Source organism: Pistacia vera, unplaced genomic scaffold (assembly GCF_008641045.1).
Source record: "Pistacia vera cultivar Batoury unplaced genomic scaffold, PisVer_v2 Contig661, whole genome shotgun sequence".
Classification (NCBI taxonomy): domain Eukaryota; kingdom Viridiplantae; phylum Streptophyta; class Magnoliopsida; order Sapindales; family Anacardiaceae; genus Pistacia; species Pistacia vera.
In genome coordinates, this window is record NW_022196514.1 from 26,941 (window position 1) to 45,818 (window position 18,878).

General features: G+C 35.1%; 1 protein-coding gene and 1 pseudogene across 1 annotated transcript; both read right to left on the reverse strand.

Annotated features, from left to right (window-relative positions):
• Window positions 1–957: 957 nt before the first annotated feature.
• On the reverse strand, window positions 958–2,844 carry LOC116112438 (annotated as a pseudogene).
• A 3,637-nt stretch (window positions 2,845–6,481) lies between these two features.
• Window positions 6,482–13,666, reverse strand: LOC116112414 (methionine aminopeptidase 1D, chloroplastic/mitochondrial). Its single transcript, XM_031398548.1, has 10 exons — window positions 13,487–13,666; window positions 12,047–12,116; window positions 11,691–11,919; window positions 11,136–11,297; window positions 11,009–11,050; window positions 10,502–10,573; window positions 9,466–9,545; window positions 8,715–8,812; window positions 8,001–8,048; window positions 6,482–6,961 (listed from the first exon to the last, which is right to left on the reverse strand). Exons 1-10 carry the CDS (start codon window positions 13,590–13,592, stop codon window positions 6,816–6,818), a joined length of 1,053 nt encoding a protein of 350 aa, XP_031254408.1. The 5' UTR covers window positions 13,593–13,666; the 3' UTR covers window positions 6,482–6,815.
• Between the last annotated feature and the right edge of the window lie 5,212 nt (window positions 13,667–18,878).

Genomic DNA, 18,878 nt, shown 5'->3' on the forward strand with positions numbered 1-18,878 from the left:
TGTCTTCTCCCTTCATGGTTATTTATAGACTATTATTATGAGATCGTATTTTTTTTTTAAATAAAAAAAAAAAAAACTGAATATAAACTAATTTTTGGATTTTTTTTTTTTTCATAAATCTAATATCCACTAAAATTTCTTACTCACCACTCAATCTAACATGTAATTTTTCTTTAGATTTTTAAATCCCTAAAGTTAGGCGTACCTTAATTTCAACCTTCAACAATCTTTTGAGTCCGCTTAGATACAAAATTATGTGAGGTCAATAGTAATAATAAGTTGGAGAAGCTGCAGAGCATCTTGTAAATGCGAACTAAAACCTCCAATCACAGTGTTCCATCATCCATGATACCAAATCTTTAGCAAATATAGAAGAAAAACCAGAGAATGCAGATTCAGCACTCCACATTTTGAGCACATGTTAATCAAAACTGGAAAAACTGTGGATAAAGTTGTTCGATCAAATATCTAAATGCGCCAAACCTAGATCAACGAAACCAAAATTCATGGAATTCCATGAAACAGCATCAGTTTTTTCCATCAACTCAAATACATTATGATTTGCTGCAGAGTTGAAGAAGGTGGTTTAGTTTTGAAGCAGATAGGAGTCTGAGACTGGTTTTGAGTTGAAGTGTAAGTGTTCTTCTCCGTAAGCGCTATAAGTTGACTTCAATTCACAAAATGTTAAGTTGAGATTAAGAGATTTTGCAATACTGGGTTGCCGAACTTGGCTGGAGTTTGTCTTGGCCGTTACAAAATAAGTATATCTAGATCCCAATTTGGTGGCGCCGAATACGTTATTTATGAAATTGGATACATCTTATTAATAGGAATGTAACATGTATAATATAATACGGCTTTTTCACAATGTTTGATGGTGACATGTCGGTTTCGAACTTTCTCCAACGAGAGCAGCACCCACCTAATTACAACTCCTCAGCCCTATATATGTACAGACTAGTTCTGTAATCTATGCTTACGTAGTTTCCTTACCTCGGATAATTTTTTTCCGAACCTGCAAGTGCACGAAGTACAAACAACTTAGTAGCTTAGTGTGTTCAAAACTAATTTAAATGTGAATAATTTTAAACTCTATTGAATTGATTAATATATAGAATAGTTACATTGTAAGAACTTGTTCATTATTGCCTCCGTTATCAACTGGTTCCAGGATCCCACTGTCGAGGTTCATCCTGGAAACAGGTTTCTTCAAGAGCCTGTCACCAATTTTTACAAGCTCCTGCATATTCTTCTTGGTCGCTTTATCCGTTGATGATGTATCCCCGGTCAACGTGGCATCCTAATAGTAAACTTATGATTATTATTTACTCTATATATCTTATCATACATGTTTAATTAAATCAAAAACTTATTGTTTTATTAATTAAATGGAGCTTTTGAATGTGGGGTTATATAGATATAAAGAAAACCTGGATACGAAGGTAGTTTCGTTCACACCCAAGGGATTTGAAAATCAAGGACATGTGAAGGTCGACCATGTCGACATTAAGAGAGGTAAATGAATCAATTAAAGGAAAATTTCCCTGTGTGTAAAGCCACCCCAGAATTCCCCATTTTGCAGCCATTTAAGCATCGTATTTTTTTCTCTATTTTGGAATTTCCTGTGCCTAGTGATATTACTAGGACCTTCTGATATTGTAGAGCTTGTGCCGGTACCTCATCTGGATTTCCTGGGAACACGGTTCCTGTTGGCTTCATGGCCAGCAATGTCTTCAAAAGACGGTCAGACTCAGAATAAAAGTATAACTCCAAGCGACAAAGCAATTCTTAGTTTTCTAGAAAAAGGGTCTGGACAGACTTACAGGATTATTTGCTGCCATTCCTCCATCAACGAGGTGAAATGGTGTATCATTCCCGTGCGAATCTTTAGTTTTAAAATGATGAGTTGGAAAATAAGTTGGGGCTGCAGAAGTAGCAATGCACACTTCTGATAGCAAAGCATCTGATTCTGCCTTCATTATTAATATATTAATTTCCTAATTATTTAGCTCCAAACAATATACTTAAAAGTATTTATTGAAATGAAAAATAATTCACCAGAAATTTTGAAAAGATGGTAGGTTGAAGTAGGTTGATGTCAAAAGTACTGGGTATAACAATTCACGTTAGATTGCCATGCAGTCTTCGATGCCCAAGTATATTGTGAACAACTTTCTTAGATAGTCGTCATTGTATTTTGGTCCCAGTAAAGGCTTCATTCTCTTAAAGATTCGACTAAAATCATCAAACCACAAGTTAATTGCCCAGAAAATTGCTAATGCATGTTTAACTATAAAAGAAGTAAATTAATATAACTGCACACACAGCTTACAGAGACTGAGGAAATATTTTAGGGCCATGCTTGAGATAGAAGGGAACAATATCTTTTGCAATGTAAGGAGGATGCCCTTGCTCGTCAGGAGCTGTCAACATGCTTGTTATTAAACCTCCTGTGCTAGCTCCTGCAATCACATCAAAGTAATCTGCAAGTCGAGCATTTTCTCCATCCAATTCCTGTTCCATCTATCAAACCATGCACATTCCAAAATTAGTCTGAATATTTTTTTTTTTCTTAGAAAATACAAATGCATGTAGGTAGCTTGGAACTAGAAGTGGCCATATCAGAACTATTAAGTTTCTAATATATAATAGCTAGCTATGTTAGAGGTTGCAGCAACGTGAGTGAATTTATCTGGGTGCTCGTGTGTAATGAAGAGTGTTCATTGGCATGACTAGTACGCGTACTTGTAACTTTGATTCAAGAAAACTCAACATAGTTGCTGGTATAATTCCTCTAGTTCCTCCCCCATCGATGCTTAGAACTGTAATCTTTTCACNAATCATCTGATTGCAGCATGACTTGTAGTTTCCAAGGTTCGATTCTCAAACCTTAAAAACTAAGGGACTTCTGTTATGCCCGGGAAAATAGGGCTGACATGGCACCCAGTTAAGTGCGAAAGGTCAGACCTCGGGAAGAGCTTACTGGCATTCTGGCGCAGCTGCGTCGTGTGATCATGGTAACACCCACAGCTTGCTTCTGTCAGAATAATGGGTGCACGTCAGGCCAACCAGGAGTTGTGATGATCTCGTGTGTCCAATCCCTGCAGCAAATCACGTGAATTACTCTAAAAGAAGGATTTGCACGGATCATCCCACCAACTTTCAGATTCAGTGATCATTACCTCAAGGCATCCCACTATAAAATGAGAGCTCCTCTCTCATTAAGGGGATTCGCACATTTTTACTCTTGACAACACACTCTCTCTCTCTAGAAAAGACAGTCTTTGATACCTTGTATCATCAGTGTAAAGTCAATTGTCTAAAGCGACCTGACCATTATCATTAATAAAAACATCAGTGGACGTAGGATTTGCTTCCTTAGCATCCGAACCACTTTAAAACTCCTTTCTCACGGCATTTAGTGTCATTTTCCTTTCCATTCACGTGTGTCTTTTGAGCCAACTCAACATTTCACACGTATGTTTCATTGGTGTCAAAATCACGCATCAACATATTTAAAAAATTCCAGATCAAAAGTATATTTTTTTTAGAATCTAGGGATCAAAGTGATACTTTTACCAAACCTCAAGTAGCGAAATTTTTTAACCAATTAGAAGGGCATCCTAAAAATAAAAGCAAAAAGGGCCATTTGCTAAAACCCCATATGTGTGTAGATTTTGGAATATTCTTAAATACTTGCCGAGTACCACAGAAATGGAATCAAGTCCCTTGTTAATTCTGTTTCGTTTTGGACAGTACTTGTGTTGTTTATGGCTCAACCACAGTCCTTAATTTCTATTTTTTTTGTTGACCAATCCAATAAATGCACATTTTATTTCTAAATTAATATAATATTTACCCTTTTAATGTGTCATTCATTTTCAGTCATAATAAATGTATTGCATACTAAACATTTCAAAGTCCCATTGTACATCTTAAATGAATAATTAAAGAGCCATTAACTTCTTTTTTTAACGATCGAAGATGTTAGGGTTCGTTTACACGCACTTCAACTAATCTTTCGTGATCCTGAAACTACCGATCAGATAAGAACTTCAATAACTACCATTGTCATTAACTTTTAACTACTAAAATTTGTACAAAGATGTTTATAATTAGTTGATAGATTTTTCAGATGTTTTAAAAGTGTATTTGATTGTTGGTTAGATAAACTGAAAAATCACTGAACGGCCCATTCACCGTTAAGTTTATGCTAAATCACTTTCTTCCAAGACGCTTAAACACATAAATCTCCAATGACCAAAATCTATCCCACATCACAATTGATGTAGATGAAACAAAATTACTCTAAAACAGGGAAGAATATTTGTTGAACACTGAATAATCAAAACCACTTTCTCCTAAGTTCTCAGATCAATTAAGTACGTACAAGTTATTCCAATTTCCGACTCTGTAATGTTGCATGCGACTCTAGGACTATTACATTAAATTTGGAGCAAGAAAAATGATGTAAAAATTAACACGACAAATCTTCGAGTGGTTCTTAGTTCTTACCCAGAAGAAATGAAAAGGAATAAAAATGCAATTACATATCCAAATGGGTGAAAAGAATTTCACCAATTGCACCAGAATAGAGAAAAACACAAAAGAGGAATTTTCTGTTTAACCTTGGAAGAGAGAGACACAAGCGCTCGGTTTAATGTATATCTATTTCTTTATCAAAAATGTTTGTTAGATCAATTGATCCCGATAAAATAGAGATATATTTGACATTTTATAGGCTGATTCATGTATAAAAAAGATTTATTTTTCTTTGTTGAATTAAAAAGTAAAAAAGTGATTTAATGGTGAGAGAGAGAATGATTTCAAATTTCATTTAATTCTCTCTCTCATTATTAAGTTAGCCTGAAAATCAAATTCTAATTAGATATTTTCAAAACATTAACAAATCTTATACTTTAATTTAATTATATGATAAGAGTTATTATACACTTGACTCATGTCAATAATTATAAGTTTAATTATAATCAAGACATTTGTGATAAAAATTCAATTTCAAATGATATCTTCATTGTTGCCGGAAATTGCTTCCAATATCACGTTTCGCTCTCTGGATTCCATAGTTCCCTTCCATATCGAACAATGAATAATGTTTTCCTTCCAATACGAAAATTAGCACTTTTTAATAAATAAAATCATACCGAACGAAATATGAACACTTGGATTAGAATGGTTGGCTTAATCGAATTTTAAATTACTTGTGTATAGATAAAAAAAATCTCTTGTACAAAATGTATGAACATTCTCTGAATAGAGACTAATAAATATATGAACACTTGAATAATGCAGTGATGGAGCAACGCATAGCCCGTAGCCCACCATTCATTGCCTAGGGTCACGGGCTGGAAGTTTCACACCCAAAAGGCTAACCTATTAGGTGGAGGGACTCCCCCCATTTATAAGCCCAAGACCTCTTCCATACGCTTTCAATGTGGGATTTGTTACATTTACTTGTCACGGGCTGGAAGTTTCACACCCAAAAGGCTAACCTATTAGGTGGAGGGACTCCCCCCATTTATAAGCCCAAGACCTCTTCCATACGCTTTTAATGTGGGATTTGTTACACTAGATACCCTTCGACTATCTATGCAAAAGGATGCGTCACGTTCCCTCAATAGAGATCAATAAATATATTAATATTTTCATTCATTTTTAAAATCAATACAATCTAATTTTATTAAACAAATACAGAGAAAATGGTTTTTATTATAATAACTTGACATATCCATTTTATACGATACTTTATACTTGATTACCTGTATAAATATATATTAAAACATTCCATACGAGAATTTATACACATAATTTTGTGTGTGTATATATATATATATATATACTCATGATTTAAGGTCCTAAGTTTCTTTGGGAATGAAAGGCAACCAAACATACAGTCCATGGGGATATAAAGAAAGGGTAGTGCTATATGGATTTGGATCAATTGATCCGGATCAAAACCTTTTTGGAAAGGAAAATTTACAATTTAACCCTTTAGTAAAATAAAATTATTTTTGGCTCCTAAACCCTGTTTTTTGGAGGAAAAACAATTTACTATATATTATGACACCATTAAGAATCTACTAACTCCAATTTTAAAGTAATCAAAAGTGCTCTTACTGCTTTATTATGTAATTTATGATTGGCAACAGTTGCTCAACTTATTCAGAAGGCACATTTTTCTTTAGCAGTGTGACCACCTGACCAGACGCAGCATAATAACCATTCAGTGAAGTCAATCATTAATGACTTCTTTTCAATTGTGCAGGAGATGATATATTTCTGGAAATTGATAAACGACAGGAAATCAAAAGAACTTGAGAGAGAGGTTATTACGTCTGGTGATCATAAGCTGCGAAACTCAGTAGCAAACTGCTATAATTTATTACCAACCTATAACTATTGATAAGCATGTCGTTACTAGTACAAGAAATAATACATAGATCCATTACATAATAGTCTTTAAAGTCTATATTGTATATTGTACATTGTCATCAATGAAAACTAAATTACATATTTACATGAATTATTCTGGACCCAGCAATTTTTTGTATGCCAAATGTCCGAAAAATGAATTGAACTACTGCCTGCAGCAGCTTAAATGGGGGGAAATAAGTACATAAGAGGAACAGGCACAACAATCAACAAGATGGTTTTATGTTTAAAAAATAATGGCAGGAATAAGAATAAATGTCTCCCCAACCATCAAAATTTAATTTGGAGGAGTCTTTCAAAGTTCAAACACATCTAATGATAGGAATTTCTCAAATGGGCAGATCTGCATGGTCCAAATTCCAGATTTAACATTTTGTCAGAATCTCAGCACCGTCCTGGGTTATTAGAATGGTGTGCTCAAATTGAGCTGACAGGCTCCCGTCCTCTGTAACAACTGTCCAGTCATCATTCCACATAACAGGATTAATGCTACCTATTGTCAGCATAGGTTCTGCACAAATTTACAACGTACAACAAAAGGAATCAGTATCCTATAATAGATGATAAAGAACAGAATTATGTTTGGCATTAAATCTGTAAGAACACACAGGAGTAGAAGGAATAAATTAAAAAGCCACAAGATACATGCACAAGCATGTTATTTAGAAACATGGAATGGCACATTAAATCATCTGTCTAATGGCTGTGAATGCAAACTTATGCAGCTATGAGGTCATGATGGAGTTTTCACAATCTGATTCAATGGATGCGAGAACTGAAACCAACTACATCTTAACTAGGGAGAAAAAAACCAGCTGAAAAGTCTTTGTTTCCAGCTCTCACTTCCTCATGAATGAGTATTTTTTAACCACAGTGTTTCCAGCTCTCACTTCCTCATGAATGAGTATTTTTTAACCACAGTAGTCCCTTTTCCATCTTCTCTAGGCTAGAGCATGTGGTAACAGCAGCTTTTGCAAGCTACTAACATACTGACCAATGATAGAAAGCCTCTATACTCCCAACACCAACCACTATTCTAAAACATTCTCCCAAGTCAAAATTCGTCTTGATTTGATTTGACCATGTTTAACGTTTACCGTAAAGAGATGTCAACATCAGCTCAACATCCACTGGATCAAAATGAGTATTATGCATGCATATAAATAATATAGATAGATTAATCATACCTAACCAACTTTGGAGAAGGATTGTTTAACAGCAAACATAATATAAATATGCAAAGAATTTCTGCCTCATTCATCATAAAATATCTAGACTAAAAATATTTTTTTCAGTTGGTGTCAATGTAAAACAAACAGTTAAGAGAATAAACATACTGTGCACATCCCCTAGAAAAATTATCTTCAAAACTGAAGGAGAAATAATCTTAAACAGATACATAAATGAATGACCTGAACTCTCAAATTTTTTCTTTCTTCTCTTTTCAAGGTCACTATCATTATACTTAAACAATTAAATCAGTCTACAGGGCGAATCTTGAATTCAGGACATTCATATAACAACCATGAGAATAAAATTGATTGCATTACCTATAGTGAAAGTTTGATTCAGCAACATGCGCCCATGATCATTGTTCCCTGAAATGCAAAAGGGATATTTGTTATAAACAGCATAAGCTGAACCTTCAAACACTTTCTGTATGCATGAATGCACACAGAGAGAGGCCATACGAGGAGAAAAGCTTTTTCAAAGAACTAAATTGATAAGGACTGATCGCACATATTTAATAAATATTCAGAAGTTAACTTTCTGCTGGCATTGCATATGGCTTACCCTAAGTACCATATCAGAACTGATACCATAAAATTTGTCAAATAATTCAAGTAGTAAATAACGCACGTAAACAAGACAAAAAGGAAAGAAAGTAAAGCACAGATGAAACAACCATCTATAATTAGACAGGTTCATCAATTCATAGATATCTATTATTTGAAAGATATCGAGTGTCATGCATACAGTAGGCCATGTTTGCTGCGATTTTATTAATGATGCAATTAAATTGACCGAAGAACAAAATAAAAGGTATAAACGTGTCCAAGTATGGAAGAGAAAATAACGGTATAAGCACGTCATTGGCAAGTCCATCACCACTGGTCAATTGCTGCAGCAACCCAATGGTCAACCAAACAAGAAAAGACAACATTTCAAACACAACCAGTAACAAGAACATACAGATAACACCTGAAGATAGCCCAGACCAAAAGCAAACAAAATCATGAAGAGATAGAGCTTAGGATAATTACTGTAGTGTAAAATAACTGGATCAGCATGGAAAACACGTCCAACCCCATGACCAACAAACTGTCTGACAACACCATATTTGTATTTATCTGCATAATCACTTAAGAAAACATTAATCATGAGTGAGTCTAAAACCAAAATGTGGCATTCAGTAACAATAGAAGAAGTTGAATTGCTCATGATGTCAAAGTTAAAATGTTCATGATATCTTCGATGATTAAGAGGCAACAAGAGGACAGTACTAACATTGTTTTATCAAATGAACATTGCAAAAATTATCAACCACCTTACTCTAGCCACAGAACATATGCAGTCAGCAGTTCTAAATCGGGACAGTAATGTATGGATTGATTGCATCTTTTCGGTCATAGTCATTCCGACATTGATCACTATTCAATCTTCATGGTTTTCAAAGACCAGCTCAAGGCCAAAAAAATTGTACTTGGTGATTTATTACAATGATTCTTAGCTCCACTACAATAATTTGTTAAAGAACATGGGCAACTTAGATATATCCACACTAACACCAAGACAAATTTTTTTGGCAAAACACCCAGCCAAATTGCCATACACAGAACTTAGTAACATAACCAAAAATCTCTTTTACAATTTCATTTGTGATACATCAATTCAAAGAAATGTGTTAGATACATTTTAAGTATATACATGTACATGTACGTATGTATTTGGTTGTTCACAATGACTTTAGCAAACTAAAGACTAAGGAACAAAGACCACAGCCAGTTTACTTACTGAATGGTTTTGCCAATTTTCTTGTACTCCACTCCAGGTGCACATACTGATATTGCTTTATCTAGGCATTCTTTGGTTACCTAAAGCATGTACCCAAAGTTCATTCCTGTAAGCACAATTACGATGAAGAAATATATACTAGACAAATAAAAAATTATGCAATTATTCTAGAATCAAAGTCACAAAGAGAACATTTCACACAAACTGTAAGTATCAATAAACAAACAGTTGAAGAAGTAAAACACATAAGAACTGTTTTGAAAAAAAGGTGGCCAGTTGCAACATTCTGAACTAATTAGTTTTCTAGTAAATATGTATATTTCAAAAAGATGTCAACTTGCAACATATCAGGAGTGGAGCTACTCAGGTTTGAAACATTTGGCTCAGGTGATCATACAGTACTAACTGGCAATATGATTACCACAATCAGGAATTTCAAATCTCTAGGACTTTATCTCATATAACTATGTAACAACAGCATCGACATAAGTATTGGTCTCCTATATGGAAAACATCTTAAACAACAAGATGATATATAATTATGGGTGGCAGCACAGAAGCATCACAGAGTAAGTAAAAGTTAGTCACTTTTTATGTGGCCTTTTGTTTTCCAAGTCCCTACTTAAGAATAAATCACATTTAAAGAGATTGTCAATGGAGTTAGATGACTGAAGCTGAGCTCAGCCAAGCGTCATATTAGGGACTAAAGCTTGCCACATGCTTTAAAAGGACTTAAATTTTAAGCTCAGATTGCCGTCAACCCATTACATCCCATAAAAGATAATGAAAAATCAGTGCATCAAGCAACCCAATTTTATTTCATTTAAATAGTATCTTTGCCAGCAGTAAAAGAGATGATTTTGTGGTACCACATTGATTTTAAGAGCATCTACCTGATGCAGTTAATAATAGGACCATGTACTGACAAATCATATTCATTAGTGAAGACATAAGAGTATATCAGATTTCTTATACGAAATCCATATATGAAGATAGAGCATAGAACACTCAAAAGATTGAAGCTCTAGAATGCTACCTTCACCAAATTTCTTGCTTCATCATCAACATCTCCACAGAAGAAAGTTGCAGAGGTATCACCATGATAACCCTGCACATTAGAGTCAGCCACCAATTAAAAAATCAAACAAAAGAGAATTTGCATAATAATCACCATAGTAAATCAACTTTAAACACGTTAAAAGACCAGGTGACTGTATTATATTGAAATCATCCCAAGGACTTGGCATGAGTTGATCACTAGCCATCAGTTGTTTACATAAACAAGAAAAACAGTAGCCAGCACACAGAAGTGATGAGCACAAGTCAACATATTTCATAAAGTAGCAACAAAATAAATAAGGTCATCATAGCAATAGATAACAAAACTCCAAATTTGATTAACAGCCTGAAACATGGTCAGAAGACACTTTAGAGTACAATTAACTATAGCAACACACACATATACACATGTATATATCTTATGGTCTTATCCATTTTATTCAAATTATGCATGACCAAAAACTGCAAGCAGATATATGCTTACATTTAGATAAACTGTTACATCAATATTAATAATATCACGATCCTGCAAAAGAAAGCACATATCAGACTTCAATTAATCAATAGAGCACCATAGGATTAAGCAGTTTGAAGAACTTAAGTAAAAGGACCTCAAGTTCACGGGAATCTGGTATTCCATGGCAAATACATTCATTCACTGAAGTGCAGACACTCTTTGGAAACCCACCATAGCCAAGAGGTGAGGGATAGGCTCCATTATCTACAATCATTTGGTGAACAGCTTCGTCAATTTCATCTGTTTTTACACCTGGCTGCCAAGGAAACAAAAACAAAAATTTTCAGAAAATGTAGTAAGCCCAACTCCCCGGTAGCACATGGTCAATCTACGTTTCATCTCTAGTTACTCATCGTATGACCGGAGTTTAACAACTATAATGAATTTTACAGTGGCAGGAAGAGAGAAATAGAAAAGATAAACTTAAAAAAAAAAAAATGATTTTTCAAACTTAGTTTGCAATTTATTGGCTCAACTCCCATGAATTCCTATGAACTCGAAAGGAAGGGTTGAGAAGGGAGCACATACAGTAGTCTGACAATACCCAAACAAAGTATAATAATGATCCAATATGGTACTCGATTCAAATTCATTCAAAATTTAAGAAAACTTTTAGTGGACAACAAAAGCCAAAAGAGTCGTTATTTACCTTGACTAAAGTTCCAGCATATTCAAGAACCTGTGCAGCAAGTCTGCCCGAAGCTCTCATGCATTCTATCCCCTTCACATCATGCACTTCAGGTCCACTTGCAATTCCCGGAGCTTGCCGAGTATTGACATAAGGAGGCCTTGGTATATGATCTGGAACAGGTCGATAAGGAGACAATTTCCCAGGCCTTAGTCGCTTACGCTTTGTGCTTGGAATGTCATCTAGATTACTGATAATTGCAAAAGAGTAGCTGTCAGAGCAAATTTTGATGATCTATCTACATGTATAAGAATATTCTTGTCTCTGATTTAGGGAAATAGCCCACATGCAGATGCAAACACCATTTTATAGCATACCTTCTATTGAATAAGAGGTTAGTTAAGCCAGAGAACTTTCTGGGTAATTGTACTGACACTCGACTCCTTCCTGTGTATAAGAATTGCAAAATGCAAGAGAAAAAAAAAAAGATTATTCAAGACCTTCACCCAAAAAATAATAATAACAATAAGAAAAGATACTAATTGTGCAGTTATGCAGCAGTTGAGTTGCGAAGGAGCAGGAATTTAATACACAATTCCAAAAAACATATGTCTCCAGCAACAGAATTCCAGAAACAAAAGCGTCTATGATTCACACAGATTCTTCATTTCTCAATGAGATCAAGTTCAGTGGAATACAATATCAGATTTTATCAATTTTTAATGCAAGAAAAATAAGCAGATTGTAGGGGTACTAGCACCAGCAAGTAATTTTTAAGCATTTAGGAAGAAAAAGAATGTGCTCTTTTGTGAATATGAAAGCTGTGTCAACATCGCAAGTCATACTACTTGCCTTTGAATTCTCAATTCTAAAAACGAATTCACAAGATCCCTTTGACGTCACTGAGCATGAGACTTTGGAAAGGTTATAGACCATGTAAAGCAAATGCATCCTATTTCTAGCACACTACAATGTTAAACTTTTACCGAATTAGTCAAATAATCAAGTGACCATATCTCACTTTCTAATAAGTAGTGAGGGATCTCACAGCCTAAGCACAACAAGGCACTTAATAAGGGGCACAATCCACCACCAAGTTAGTAGCCCATCATTCCAGCCCCCCATTGGATGCCCTACTATTTCAAGGGCCAGAGAAACCCCATCCTTCTCTTTTTCTATTTTACAATTCCACATTGACACGTGGAATGGACAATGGGGCACAAAAGAGGATCCTATAACTTATATCGACCTGGGATAATAAGCTCATGTGTTTAGTCTAACATCACTATGGACAAATAGAAGAAGACTTCCATTTCCAGTGCGCAAATATCTTGTTTCAATCGAGAGTGTTACGACACTAACTTGTTTAGTTAAGACACTGCCTTAATTTTTCTCGTTTACCTATCATAGCAAGCACTAATTTAAAAATCATCTTAGTAGATATAAAACTTGTATTTCCATTACAAAATAGAAGTTCACATCAGTTCATCCAGGAGAATAGTATCCCATCAACTACCAACAATAAAGATACTCATCACCAGCTCCACAATAGCTACTTCAAAAAATAAAACTTTTATGCACCATAAACATCTTGCACCTGCACATTCTATCCATTCACACAACATAAACACTCATTTCGTAGAATTAGCACTTGCGTACACACATTATCACCAACTACTATACAATTAAAACCCAATATTTCAGAAAGAACGGTTCAAAAGATGAATGAAAAAAGATTGCATATAAAACTGGAACACAGAAAGTGGAAAAGAATAAACAACAGAATACAAAACATCTAAAAAAATTGTGGAGTATACCTAAGTTGTAGCGGAAAACTTGAGGGAGAGGTTGATTTGAGTAAATAAATCGACCACCCACAAAAGAAGAAACGATTTTCGGTTGCAGAGACGAAGTTCCTACCATTTTTTGTTCTTCACCAACTCTTTGTTCTATGACTTCTGTCCCTCCGTCTCTTTGTTATCCGTAAAAGCACTTCGTTAGCTATCAGCCCATCACTCCGACGCTCTTTTGTTGGGCCAACAAGACTTTAAACTTCAGGTCCATTTATCAAGTCCATTATCCCTCATGACCCATAAAATTAAAGCTTCAGATGTTACTAAAATACGACAACAATCCCCCAAAAACTGAAGCTTAAGAAGCCCATTTCATTTTTTCTTAAATATTTTTTTCATCGTTAAAATTGCTTAAAAAACCAAATCTTAATCTAGGATTTAAGAGTTTGTCACACCTTTCCTCGCTAGCAAATGATTTTGGGATTCAATTTACAAGATTTGAGTCCTAATTAAGTAGGCATTTGCTGAGGACACTCGCGTACCTTCTAATAAACAAGAGGTTAGTTAAGCCAGAAAACATTATGGGTAATTGCATTGACATCGGAATCATTACTCGATTACACAAGTGTAACAACCTCATGAGGACTCAAGGTCCATAAGGTGGGAAGTTTATTGCAATCTATCTAGCTAACAATGAGCTTAGAATTCAGTTTATAAAGTCTGAGTTCTTGCTAAGTATATGTGTTTGTTGTTGAAAACATTTACGTGAAGTCTAAAAACAAGTCCGTGGAATGGGAAATGATTTTTAGCCCCCATGTAATTGTTCAATTGCCCCCACTTAAAGGATACATTTGTAATAAAAGTTAATAATAAATGATACTTAGTAAAAGATTGAGTATAGATAGCAAAATAGTTATTTTTGCATAAAAATAGCTACCATTTTAGTCTCTCACTTGCAGTCGATTAAATCTGTCAAATCCAATATTCTTCCTTCTTCTTTTAATGATCAAATCTATTTTGTTTTCATCAATCAATTATATTCTAATTAATGTTATTCATAACAACCTCCTTTAAAATTATGACAATTTTTAAAATGGGTTTCATTTACTGGTGAGGAATATAAACAGCTTTGCTCGTACAACTAACGTTATTCATAATAACCTCCTTTAAAATTATGCAAATTAGTCTTCTAATATCTCATTTAAAAACTGCCGACTCAACCCCGTTAATAATATTACCAGTTGTATAATAAATAGGTTGGTTTGGCTTCCTTTTTTTGTTTTTTTTTGTTTTTGTTTTTGGACTGCCGACTCAACCCCGTTTTAGTTGCCTAGAGTCCATATCGGGGTGGGGGGCTCACCAAAATGTTAAAAATATATAGTGTATTTATTTTTATACCGACAAAAATAAAAGTTCTTTAAATATTATTCTATACTTTTTTTACTGTATTATTTATTTTTAATGGGTATTACTATTATTATTATTATTATTATTAAATAGATTTTCTGTAATTAATATCTAATCCTGAGCATGTATGAAAGAATTTTATAAATCTATATATGAAAAACTTAAGAAAAGAAGAAGTAGGACAGGAAAAGTACTTAAATTTCAAAAATGGTTTCTCGATAGGTTAAATGGTCAAGAACAGATATTAACTTTCTGATAATTAAATTGATATTGAATGATTATCTTAGTGCCCAATAGTGTTAGCCCTTAAGTAACAGTTCCCCAATGCTAATACCATACTGTGACACTAGCTTATACATCACTATGTAAATTTACACTTTAACTTGTGTATCATTCTTAATTAATTTTTACTTGGTAACATTCTTTATCATTTTTTGTTTGAATAACATTTGTTAGATCATAAAATTGTCGAACCTTGACATTGATGCAACATTATCTACTAATTCACCACTCTTAAATTATGGTCAAATAGTTAATCATATTGTCTTTGACATAATTTAAAGGGGAGAACGGCAAGTTCCCACCCAAGGTTTGGCCAAACGACCCTTTCCCACCCAAATTGTTTCATAAAGACATTTCTCACCCATTGTTAAGATTTATCCATTAACTTTAACTGAAGAATAATATACTGGTAAACCACTCCAATGTCTATCCCAATTCCACCTCCACCACCCGTGTCATGCCCTCCACCAATACCACTTGTTGCTCCTCCTCTAGCACCATCACCTGCACCTCCTCCCACACCTCCACCAGCTCCAAACTCGCCACCATGACCTAAACTCCCACCTATTCCTCCTCCAACGTTGCCTCCAACTACTCTTCCACCACCTATGCCTCCAGTTCAAATCCTCCACCTAATCCACCTCCAACTCCTTCTACTCTACCCCCACCACCATCACAACCTCCAACTCATCCTCCTTCACGCCCACTACCATCACCTCTCCTCCAACACCACCACCAACACCATCACCCACACCTACTCCAACACCAAAACCTCTACCATGGCAAAAACCACCACCAAGTCCACCTCGTCCTCCTCTTGCTCCATCACCACCATCAATACCACCTCCAGCCCTACCACCAACGCCGCCTCTAACTCTAGAACCTCCACCTTTACCTGAACCACCTCTAACACCTCCTCCTCCTCCACCACCAAAGCCTCACCTTCGCCTCCAAATTACCAAGTTTTTCACAGCAGCCATACCCCATTCTGATCCCCCTTTCACAAACAAAAATCTTCATCACCAAACATTCAACAATTCATCTCAATTTTTTTTTCCACAACCAAATCAAATTAAAGGTTTAACCATGTTCAAACTCTCCAAATGTCAAAACACAATTTAAAATTCATAGGATCTATTACCCCAAAAGTGAAATAAAAAATCATAAGAAAAACATATAAAAAAATTCGGTGGTTGGCCAGATCAAGCGACCACGATTTGGTCGCCGCTTGGCCAAATCGTGTCAACATGATCTAGGCATGCGACGGCCATATCGGGCCACCAAAGTTTGGGCAAACAAGGTTTTGGAGAAGGGAAGGAGAAGAAAGAAAAAAAGGTGAAGAAAAAGAAACGAGAAGAAGATATAATGGTATTTTCATCTTTACACTGTTTATACCATGTCAGTTAACAAATTTTACTAACGGATCTTGATGATGGGTGGAAGAGTGTCGTTTGGCCAAACCTTGGGTGAGAAATTGTCGTTTTCCCTAATTTAAAGACTATGGAACTACTAACGAATTTAATAACATAGATGAACTATTGGGAATATGATTCATAAAGTTATTATTTAGATAAGAACTTTTTAATCAGCAATTTTTTCATTTACTATGCTTCAAACTTGGAATATGATCTTGATATAGAGAAAATTGGATTGTTATATATAAAGAAGAGTAAACGACATGTTCCCCCCCAAAGATTAGCGAAATGACAAGTTTTCACCCATGGTTTCATTTATTCCAAATTTCAACCCTTAAATTAACGAAAATCATTTTATATAACGGTTAAGGGGGTATTTAGGTCTTTTTATCCAAAAAAAATAATTTTCTGCAAACCCAACCCTTCCCCTCCGCCTCCAGCTCCACCACTAACACCAATAACTTTAATCTACAACACGAATACATCTTAAAATCCCAACAAACTACTTTCAATCAACTTCTCCAATCAAATCTCAACTGGAAAAAAAAACCCTATCGCACGAAGGCGCGCGAGTTGCATTTAGCAGCGGCTGGGCGGTGAGGTTGACTGGGGGTATAGGAGGACGGGAGTAGGAGGTGTAGGGAGAGGAGGCCCAACGGCCTTCTCTGCGTGCACAAGTGTCGCGCGAACTGTCGTTCGCGAATGGGTTTTGTAGCGACTGGTTGGATGGTGTTTGCGGCGGCAAAGGAAAGGTGGGGGGCTGGTTTTGGGTGGGGTTGTTGCGAGAGAACTTCAAAAGTCGTCGACGAAGACAGGAGTAGTGAAGAAAGTGCGACGGTGCATTGATGAGGCGGAAGTGGCGAAAGAACTTCAAAATGGGTTGTTCTTCACTTTTGGTTGCCTTGATTTGATTTTTGGAGTTGTTTGAGACTGATTTTGTAGGACTTTTTGTTTGTAGTTTGTTTGGCTATTGATTGTGGTTGATTTGTTGAATTTTGGGAGATTAGATTGTTGAAAAAACAATCACTTTCCACTCACCCACCGATGCCCACCATTTGTCTGTAAAAAAGCCACAACCAACAGTGGTTAAGTGGTGGACGTGGCAGTAGAGATGAGAAAGAAGAAGGGAGGGTAGTTTGATAATTGTACTTTTACATATATGGAGTTGATCGACTGTGTTACTTTAAGGGTGAGGATTTTGAATAAGAGTAATGCTACAGTTACCGACAGGTGCGTATCGAATTTGTGCACCGAATAACGTGGCACAATCCTGACCGTTGATTTATTATCAGTTAATATTAATCAACGGTCAGGATTTTGTCACGTCATTTGGTGCATAAATTCGGTGTAAACTTTTTGATAACTCTATCATTTTCCTTTGAATAAATGAAACTAGTAGTGAAAACTTGCCTTTTCGCCAATTTTGGGTGGGAACATGTCGTTTACTCAATAGAGATTTTGAAATGACATTAGCTATCACATTATTGAAATTTGGAGGTACAAAAACAAGTGATGTGAATTTGTGATGCAGTAAACAAAGCAACCAAATTGCACAAGCCAAATCCCGAATAAAGCAAAATGACATGAATCCAAACTATCAACTTCAAATCAAAACGACACTTGAGACATAAATCACGAAGTATTATTTCATATTATTTGGTGAATGAATAATTAATTTATCATTAAAAAAAAAATATATGTATATAAATTAATAAGCGCCAATAAAATACGATTTACTTGTGTTTCTATTCTACGCCATCAGGAATTGTCGTTTTCAATTCCATCCGTGACGACAAATTTTGGAATCCAATGCTGAGAAGATACTTTGGGTCTGTGTCTTCTGACAGTGGGCCTAGCCCATCTTGCAGGACCCACTTTTCCACTGTCTTTGTCTACCTCTTTTTTTGCCAGGCAAGTGTTAGAAATAAGAGATTTACAATTTAAAATTCATGTTCGTTGGGAAAGGATTGTTTTAAAAAAATAGTCGTATTGACGTATGGACTGTTTGAAACACGACTATAGTCTATAGTAAACCCTAAAAGAATGGCAAAAAATGAGTCCCACGTTCGGATCAAACTTTATTTATATGGAACATTATATTAATCTAAATTTAATATTATGAATGGTTTTTCTAAGAATGTTATAAATAATATCTTACCCTAATGAATGTTCTTACATAATTTATGTATACACAGTATTATATTAATAATTGAAATAAAAAACTATATTTTAACTAATATTTTTAATTTATAGCTAAGCTATTTTATTAGAATATGATTATATTAAACTGATTGTCTAGATGTAAATATTAT